This window comes from Notechis scutatus, chromosome 1 (genome assembly GCF_049901735.1).
Source record: "Notechis scutatus isolate UNSWTSFEM ecotype Mainland chromosome 1, rNotScu1.2, whole genome shotgun sequence".
NCBI lineage: Eukaryota > Metazoa > Chordata > Lepidosauria > Squamata > Elapidae > Notechis > Notechis scutatus.
The window spans coordinates 101,641,243-101,651,231 of record NC_142009.1 but is presented as its reverse complement, the minus strand read 5'-3'; the positions used below and the strand labels follow the sequence as shown (position 1 = coordinate 101,651,231).

Genomic DNA, 9,989 nt, shown 5'->3' with positions numbered 1-9,989 from the left:
CTGCACTTTTGATTGGTCCATGGATAGCGAGCTGGGATTGGTCCTTACAGAGCAACCTGATTGGCTATTAGTGGAACGTCTCTCATTGGGTACAATTTAAACGCCTTAACGTAAGTCATTGGTTAATGGGACAGCAGCCAGCCCTATAAAAGAGCTGTTGCTGCCCAGGGTTTCGCTCTGTTCCTGATCGTTAATAAAGAGTTGAAGTTCACTGTTCACAGCCTCGTCTCCGTTCCTTGCGCCCATGCTCAGAACTTAACAAAAACTTTCAAGCAAAGAAACAAAATATGGCAAAAAACTGTAAAATTATCAAGATGAATCAAGAGAAAACTGATAACTGGTGGAATTTGTGGTGAGTATTTCAAATAGATGAAAATAATATTACAGCACTGTGATGCAAGATCCATTTTTCTACAAGTGGTACAATGTCACACGTATACCCAGGAGTGGGCTGCTAGGGGTTCGCAGGGGTTCGGGAGAGCCCTTAGCTAAGATTCTGTGCAGTTTGGAGAACCCTCAAATCCCACTCCTGGCTGACTGACTACACCCATCCCACCCAGTGGTGGGATTCAATTTTTTTTTACTACCGGTTCTGTGGGCGTGGCTTGGTGGGTATGGCAAGGGAAAGATACTGTAATATCTCCAGTCAGAGGTGGGATTTGCTGGTCCTCCTAACTACTCAAAATTTCCACTACCAATTCTCCAGAACTGGTCAGAACCTGCTGAATACCACCTCTGACCCCACCTCTCCCCACCCAGGAGTTCCCACATGGCCCGTTTTGGATGCAGGTAAGTGCAGGATGTGCATGGAAGCTCAGGGAGGGCGAAAAATGGGCCTCCTGGAAGTTTGGGAAGGCCGGAAATGGGCCTGTTTTCAGCTTCCAGAGAGCCTTCGGAGCCCGGGGAGGCCATTTTCAAAGAAACCCTCCAGAGCCCAGGGAGGACAAAATCACATATACCCTGCTGTTGTGGCTCCGATTCCCGAGCCTGTGCTGTTAGAGGAAGAGGACTCGGAAGATGAGGAGGAGGAACTGGGAATGCCTTCCTCCCCAGGACCTTCCTCTCTGGCAATGCCTTCCTCCCTGATAATGCCTCAGGTTTCATCAGACAACTGAGAGGAACAGCCTGAGATTAATCAGGAGGAAGGCATATTGGAGCAGCCCCTGACAGGGATTCAAGAAGAAAATTGTTGGCTTGATCCTAAGCAGCGTCGTAGGGAGAAACGTGAGCAGCAACGTAGGAGGCGTGGGAGGGTCAGAGAGTGTTTTCAGCTGAATCATTGAGCCACACCCCAGGGAGGATAAAAGTGGGTGTGTTGTCGGCTGGAACTTTGTAGTTTAATCTTGCTTCAGGTTAGGAGGAAGAGGACTCGGAAGATGAGGAGGAGGAACTGGGAATGCCTTCCTCCCCAGGACCTTCCTCTCTGGCAATGCCTTCCTCCCTGATAATGCCTCAGGTTTCATCAGACAACTGAGAGGAACAGCCTGAGATTAATCAGGAGGAAGGCATATTGGAGCAGCCCCTGACAGGGATTCAAGAAGAAAATTGTTGGCTTGATCCTAAGCAGCGTCGTAGGGAGAAACGTGAGCAGCAACGTAGGAGGCGTGGGAGGGTCAGAGAGTGAGCTGAATCATTGAGCCACACCCCACAGGGGATAAAAGTGGGTGTGTTGTCGGCTGGAACTTTGTAGTTTAATCTTGCTTCAGGTTTTCTTTGTGAATGATTTTATGATCTGCCTTGTAATTTTCTGGAAGTAGCTTTTTACTTGTTATCAGTTCGGACTTTGCAGGCAGAGCGCCAAGGACATTATCAGTTCCAAAGAATTAATTCTGTGAAGTCCGAGCCAGCTTGCCTGCCTGTGTTTGTGTGAGTTTGTACTCTTTCATTTTTTGGAAAGAAGAAAGGTGAGACAGAACACCCTGCTGTGGTGCAGAAGGCCACCAACCATGGCCACGCCCACCCAGCAACTGGGCAGAAAACTCTTTGCTGAAAATTTTGAAGCCCACCCCAAAGCGGTAGAGCTTGCAGCATGACACTGTTTTTAGCATTTTGACTGTAACAATGGGATAATGCAGATGCACCACTTACAATCATTCATTCAGCAACTGTTGTAAGTTAAAATGGCCTTATTAAAAAGGTAACTTAGATGGAACCTTGCACTTACTGCCATCACTTCATCCCCACATCCCATGATCAAAATCCAGCTGCTTGGCAACTGACATTGATTTACAACCATTGCAGTGTTTCAGGGTCACATGCTCACCATTTGTGATCTTCCCTGCTGCCTTCCACCAAACAATGGCTGGATTTGCTTAATGGCTGCATGATTCACTTAACAGCTACAGTCATTCGTTTAACAACCATGGCAAAAGGGATCATAAAATTTGAGACAATTCACTTAACAACTACCTTGTTTAGCAATGGAGATTCTGGTTCTAATTGTGGTTGTCAGTTGCCAACCAGCTATAGCTCTGTGTCTAACTTAAGATGAGTAATGGAAACAACGAGAAACTTTAAGAAGGAAGTTTACTTTATACTAAATAAAGATCATGCTGCAGTTTCAAGAACACCTGTTTGCTCATTTGAGGAAAACTTACAGGGAAGGAGAAGTTACTATAAGAATAAAGTTTGAAAAAACAGAATGGTTCAGGTATAGAAAGGGGTGAGACAAGGATTATTCTGTCCTGCTTAACTTTTATTAAAATATTTAAGAAAATGAATTATAATAGCAGGATTGGAACAGGTAGTGGGCAGAATCAAAAGTGGAGAATGAAATCCAAAAATATAAATATATAAAATGTACCACCATCGATAATAGCAGAAGGGGGGTCAAGAGAAGCAAATTTTATCTAATAAAATGAAATTCAGTGTAGAGAAAAGTAAAGTCCTACACTTAGGCAAGAAAAACCAAAAGTACACATATAGACTGGGTGAAACCAGGCTCAATAGCAGTAACTGTGAGAGGGATCTTGGAGTCTAAGTGGACAACCAGCTAAATATGAGCCAGCAGTGTGCAGTAGCAGCCAAAAAAGCTAATGCAATCCTAAGTTCTATTAACAGAGGGATACAATCAAGATCAAGGGAAGTACTAATACCACTCTATAAAGCCTTAGTAAGACCACACCTAGAGTACTGCATCCAGTTTTGTTCACCACATTATAATAAAGATGTTGAGACTCTAGAAAAGTACAGAGAAGAGCAACCAGGATGATTAGGGGACTGGAGGCTAAAACATACAATGAACGGTTGCAGGAACTGGGCTTGGCTAGTCTAGTGAAGAGAAGGACCAGGGGACACATGATAGCAGTCTTCCAATATTTGAGGGGCTGCCACAGGGAGGAAGGAGTCAAGCTATTTTCTAAAGCCCGTGTAGGCCAGACAAGGAATAATGGATGGAAACTGAACAAGGAGAGATTTAACCTGGAAATAAGGAGAAACTTTCTGACAGTGACAATCAACCAACGGAACACCTTGCCTTCGGAAGTTGTGGGAGAGCCATCACTTGAGACTTTCAAGAAGAGATTGGACTGCCATTTGTCAGAAATGGTGTAGGGCCTCCAGTTTGGGCGGGGGGTTGGACTAGATGACCTACAAGGTCCCTTCCAACTCTGATTATCTGTATTATCTGTATCTATAAATGTGCATCACAACATCACAATTCCATTCCACATACTTCTCAGCAACCTGGTTATGAAAATACTGTCCAAAAGGGTAGAACGTGCATCATAATGCCATAAAACCTGTTTTATCATTTTGACACTTTCATATTCATAAAATTGAAGATGCCTATGGATACCATCCTGTTGATTTAAAGTAAAGAATGATCTTGTTACTTTAAAGCAGGATTGTCAAACTCCCGGCCCGTAGGTCTGATGCGTCACGCTCTAGCCATGCCCATGCCTGGTTTAGTGAAGGGGGAAAAAGTCCGATATGTCACATAACACCACCGTAATGCCGTGAGTTTGATACTCCTGCTTTAAAGAAAAGAATGATGCTTTTAAAAAACAGAATAACACAACAGTGTTGGAAGGGATCTTGGAGGTCTCTGGACCCCCTACTCAAGCAGGAAACCCTATACAATTTCAGACAAATTGTTGTCCAATCTCTTCTTAAAAACCTCTAGTGTTGGAGCATCCACAATTTCTGGAGGCAAGTTGTTCCATTGGTTAATTGTTCTGTCAGAAAATTTCTTCTTAGTTCTAGGTCGGTTCTCTCATTGATTAGTTTCCATTCATTGCTTTTTGTCCTACCTTCAGGTGCTTTCAAGAATAGGTTGATGCCCTCTTCTTTGTGGCCGTCTTTCAAATATTCTAACACTGCCTATCATGTCACCCCTAGTCCTTCTCTTCTCTAGACTAGACATACACAATTCTTGCGACCGTTCTTCATACGCTTTAGCCTTCAATCCCCTGATCATCTTTGTTGCTCTTCTGTGCGCTCTTTCTAGAATCTCAAAATCTTTTTTATATCATGGCACACAAAACTGGATGCAATATTTCAAGCGTGGTCTTACCAAGGAATTATAAAGTGGGCATTAACACTTCACATGATCTTGAATGCAGTCTAGGACAGTGATGATTTTTTGGTGAACTGCAGTGCAAACTTTATGGTGTAGCCAGGAGACTGATTTAGGTTTTCCCAAGTGTTCAGTGAAGGTGAATGACAAAGCTAATAGAGGGCCAGCAAAGATCGGACCTGATCTGGTTCCTGAATTGCTAAGACGCACATTAAGATAATCTTCATAAGTAGATACCCAGTCAATAGTTAAAGGAGCAAACATCTTGAAGGACAGTATCCTAACTGAGGAGGATTTTCAGAGGGTGGGAAAATGGGCAGAAATCAGCAAGATGAATTTTAACAGGGACAAAATCCCACATTTGGGTAAGAAAAAAAAATCAAAGTCACAAGTATAGGAAGGAGGTGGAAATTCTATTGGAAGCAATATATATGAAAAGGATTTGCATTTCTTGGCAGATCACAAGCTGAACAGGGGCCAAAAGAGATATAGTCACGCATACAATTCTAACCCAGACAGGGTAGAATTGTTCAGTATTATTTCAGAACAAGAAGCAATGTTGTTGTTTTTGTTGTTGTTGTTTTTTTTGCAAAGAAGCAGGTCTAGCTGGATATAAGAGAAAAAAAAAAGATTCCTAATGGTAAGAAATGGAATTTCTTGGGAGATGGTGGACTCTCCCTTGCTTGAGGTGCTTGAACAGAGGTGAGGTTGGATGGCATCTGTCATGGATGTGAAAATGGATTTCTGCACTGGGCAGGTTTTGAATTAGATGAATTTTTTAAGATCTCTCCAACCCAACATTCCATGATCCTATAATTCTTATTTAGTTGGAAAGAAACTAAGCAGCCTACAGCTTTAAAAGATAAATGCTGTATCTCCCTTTTGTACTTGATAAATATTTGCTTAACCTAAAACAGCATGAACTTTTTTTCCCCCTTGCCCCAGAAAATGAAAATGAAACTGTGTTCTCCTGAGCAGATATTTTAAAGCTACAAATCTCTTCCTTTTTTCTTAACAGGCTTTTAGAAGTTTCTGATTCTTGAACCGTGAACACAAACCAGAGAGCTGAACTGGACCATTACAGCATCGAATCAGAGGATGGAAAAGTTTCGCCCAGTACTGGATTTCATTGTCAATCACCAGAAGGTCTTGGGCTATGGGGTAGTGTCTCTGCTGACTGCAGGTAGCGAGCGTATCTTTTCTGTGGTGGTGTTCAAATGCCCGTGCAACTCCTGGAATACGCTTTATGGTGGTATATTTCTGCTGATGCCAGCCTTTATTCTGTTTCTGCTGGGCTTGCTCCTGAGTGTACGTTCTTGGAAGGTGCTCACTGGATGTTGCTCCAAAGGCAGGCCATGTAGATGTCCTCGTGGGAATCGCCTCCAGCGCCACTTACAAGTGATGGGACTTGCAATACTCAGTGCTGCCGTGGCTCCTCTCACATGGGTTTCTGTGGCCTTACTGGGAGGAAGTTTCTATGAATGTACTGCTACTGGGAGCCCCATCCTACAGAAATATGTGTGCAAAGGCAGAAGGGAAGAGGAATGCTTGAAAATTCTGGTTAAAGTGCCTTGTCTCAGCCCTGTCTCTCCTTCTTCTGAACTGGAGATACAAGCAACCCTTCGAGCTCAATCACAGGTTAGTATATAGCTTTTTCCAAGTTGTGTAACAGCCGGATTTCTCAACTTAGAATTCCAGGGGTGCTAACTGGAGTATTGAAACAGCACCAGGAACTTTTCTACCAGTTGTTCTGGTAATAGTGGTCAAGTATCTCCATTCTTAAAGACATAGCATTACCTTCCTGGCAGCCTGTTTCATGGGTTTTAGGTACCACGTTAGGAGCTTTATGTTTGTTTCAGTTCAAATGTTTGTTTTGTCCCATCAGTCAACATAATTAATAGTAAACTAGAGATAACATGGTTTTGCCAGTCGCTTCCAGCTAGGGAAGCTTTTTATGTAAGAAAATGAGAAAAGTTGTATCTTTTCCTACTCGCAGAGAAATTGATTGCAATTAGGAGGGGAATTCCTCATTACCATCAGAGGGAATTTCCTCCCATTATGAATTAGAGGGATTTTCCTCTGGCATGCAACTAATAGGGCTATGTGGCAATTTGGATTTGAAGGAGAAAAGGTGATTTGGAGTTCATTCAGGCACATAGGTACCCTCTGTCCTTATACTAAACATCTTGGGGTCTTCTGGTAGCTCCAGATGGTGGCTGTGTAAGCTTTGGAAAGAATGCAGCTGTTTTAAGGATATGCTAATAGCTGCTGTTGAGAATTCCCTGATTCATTCTGAAATCATTTTTCCCCTTCAAATCCAGATCACCCTATAAAGCCTTAACAATAAGACATGAAAGGCTATATTATATTTCCATACCTGCTCAGATCCCCTAATAATTCGCCTTATCCCTCAAGTTGTATTGAGAGGCCTCATCTTTACTTTACACCTTTACTTTAAATAAAGGTGGGGGTTTTGCTATAGCTATCATATAACTAGGGCTCAAAAATCTAGAGAAATGAGTGTTGATGTTTTGCTTCAGCAGCTCCTGGGTTGAACAGGAAGAGTTAAGTATCAGCAGTGAAGAAGAAATGCTTTAATCTTTCTTCCTACGTGTGAGGGCTTTGAATTCTAGATTGTAAATACCAATGCAGATCAGCTACAATATACACCCAGAATGTAAGATGGCATTTAATCTTGAGGTGCCTTGGTTGCAAGCAAGGTTATTATTTTTAATGCTTCTCCTAAAGGTGTTTGGATGGATTTTGATTGCCAGCGTCTTCACAGTGGCCCTTCTTACCACCTGCATTGCTCGCTGCCGTTCTCCAGTCAGCGTTCTTCAGCTTGCATTCTGGAAAGTCTACCTGCAGAAGGAGCAAGAACTTTTTGAAACCATGGCCAAAGAACACGCATCAAAGTTAGCAGAGAGGAATCTTAAAAGTTTCTTTGATTCCACGGAGCTGGGACCATTTCATACCCCAAGTGCCAAAGCCTGGGATAACATTTCCTCCTTGTTTGCCTTTAATCCTAAAGACAATTGCTACAGTATGATACATAAATATGTCAGTCAAAAATCTCAAAGTGGCAGCATTAAGTCTGCTGAAGGAGATATATACCCCAGTTGTTTGCAATTTGTAGATGGTGCAAATGTTGAAGTCCAAATTTTGTAACAACTGTAACCTGAGAAAATGGCTCAAACAAGAGCCTTCCTAGCCTCATGAAGGGGGAAGGGGGAAATCTATTTGCTTGTAAGATTTTGTTATTCGAACCTTCTAATAAAAGTAGCATTAGCTTCTAACAAAAGTAGTATTTAGCTTTCATAATTTTGGTTTCCCAGTCTTGGAGGGCCGACAAGTGTCCCAGTCTTGAAGGGCCGACAAGTATCAAGGCTTGTTAATAGCTACATTATGCATTATTTCATTACTTCATTATATGGAGCGTTCATGATTCTTGTGCCCCCCCCATGTGCTGTTCATGATTCCTGTTGTCAAGTTTTCATTTAATAAGTAAAATGTCTGCTCTATCATGAATTTTGTCCCATGTCTTTTCTTCTCCAAATATAATTTTTATTAAGAATTTTAATTACAATAGTAAAAAGTGAATACAAACTAAACTTAGAGAAAGAGAAGACAATGGAAAGAAGAAAAACATGCAGGAAAAAGAGAAGAAAGGAAAAAGAAGTATATAATATTGAAAAAGAAAAGAAATGTATGAGGAAGTGACTTTCAGCCTTCATTGCAAGTGTAAACAAATACAATGAATTTTTACCCTCCATGAGAGAGACGGAGGGGGGAGGGAGGGAGGGAGGGAGGGAGAGAGAGGGGGGAGAGACTTATTTACTTCTTAATCTTTAATGCAATCAAATACTGTGGTAGGATTTGATTTCTCTTCAATTCTTCTATACTCAATGGCATAGATTTCTTCAAGCCTCTTTTGTGTATTCAATAAGTAAACATTTTCCAAGTCATAGGTCAAGAGGAAAGGAAATCCCCAAGTGCATTAGGCAGGGATCAAGGTTGTCTCCAAAGCAAAATTAAGATCTCAGCCAGTGCCATGCTTCAGGTTTTCCAAAATCTTGCTGGTCAGGTAGAATAGGAAAAAAATTGAGTTGACATCTTAATGTGGATTATGTTGAAAATATTAGGAGTTAAGTATCTAATAAAGCAAATAATTTTACTGATTTTTAATTGAACTTGATGTGCATAATTGTGGTTTAAGATGAATATTTCTCCCACATTTTTATAGTAGGATTCTCGACATGAAGTATGTATCAAGCCAGTTAAAAGAGTAGTGTGGCAAATGAGTTTAGAATTGCAGTTGATACTTCTTAACAAGTAAGGCCTTTAAAATTGCTGTGTAACTTATCAGTAATATTAAAAGTAGGGATAGTTAAATACAGTAGGGGGAAAAAAATCTCTTTTACTTTCACTTATACTTTCATCACCATGCTCAAGAGAGTATTAAATGAGTTCTCTTAATGTCTTAATTCTCTATGTAAAGCAAGGATTTTCTCATCTTTTCTTATTAAAACATGCCATCTAGCTCAAAAGGAATTCTTTATTTCAAATATTTTTGTTCCTAGGATACTTCCACTCCCGAACCACTGCATTTCTCAAGGATGATGATTTAGCTTTATTAATGTTTAGTGCAGATTCCTGAATTTGTGGAAATGAAATGATGAAAAAGGTGAATCTGAATTGAAGTTCTGGGTTCATCGCACCATAAAGCTTGAGAACTTCCCTGTCTTATTAGTGTTACTGCAATTTGTTGTGTGTTTTTTTTTAATCTTTGTTGAAATATGGCAGCTTTTTGAAGAGGTGTTCAGATGTTCTGATTATTAATGACATTGATGTTTATAATTTCAAAGGGCTAACATCATGCTTGTTACAGCCATTTGTTGCTTGATTTAGCCAACACTATGGGAACTTGATGCCGCTGTATATTCCCTAATTTCTCAAGTCTGAAGTCTTCCAGAATCAAAATAATACAAACATTAAAGTTTTAGGAAAGGTCTGAATCAGTGGTGGGATTCAAATTGTTTTACTTCCGGTTCTGTGGACATGGCTTGGTGGGCGTGGTGTGGCTTGGTGGGCGTGGCAGGGGAAGGATACTGTAAGAGTGGGAAGAGTCTTTTATTCACATGGATAAAGAAAAAAACAACAACAAATGGTTGTCTGTGACAACTGGCCACTCCCAAGCCCCTACTATTTATTTCCCAGCCAGGGAGGGGCTGGCTAGCATGCATGCTTGCTTTTCCTTGAGAGCCGGCTTATTGCTTTTCTTTGCTCTCCTTTCCTTCCCTCTCTGCACATACACACATCTGGGATGGGCCACATCTCTTCCTCCCCCTCACTCAGCTCAGGCCCTGAAGACAGCTGCCTCTCCACCTGGGGGAGGACAGAAGGCCCCAGCTCTGCCTCTGCTGCTGTTTCCTTATCAGAGCTTTCCAAAGGCTCTGAAGCCGGCCCAGGATCT

At 41.5% G+C, this 9,989-nt stretch overlaps 1 protein-coding gene across 3 annotated transcripts; it reads left to right on the top strand.

Moving 5' to 3' along the window:
- The first annotated feature begins 260 nt into the window (after positions 1–260).
- LOC113428149 (calcium homeostasis modulator protein 6-like) lies at positions 261–8,044 on the top strand. Of its 3 annotated transcripts, none has more exons than XM_087973066.1 (3): positions 261–352; positions 5,535–6,154; positions 7,265–8,044. In XM_087973066.1, the coding sequence occupies exons 2-3, from the start codon at positions 5,615–5,617 to the stop codon at positions 7,682–7,684; spliced, it is 960 nt and encodes a 319-aa protein (XP_087829192.1). In that variant the 5' UTR covers positions 261–352; positions 5,535–5,614; the 3' UTR covers positions 7,685–8,044. The 3 variants fall into 3 exon arrangements, with proteins under 3 accessions (XP_087829192.1, XP_087829197.1, XP_087829207.1); XM_087973071.1 differs by lacking the exon at positions 261–352 and adding an exon at positions 665–789; XM_087973081.1 differs by lacking the exon at positions 261–352 and adding an exon at positions 2,092–2,110.
- The last annotated feature ends 1,945 nt before the right edge of the window (positions 8,045–9,989 follow it).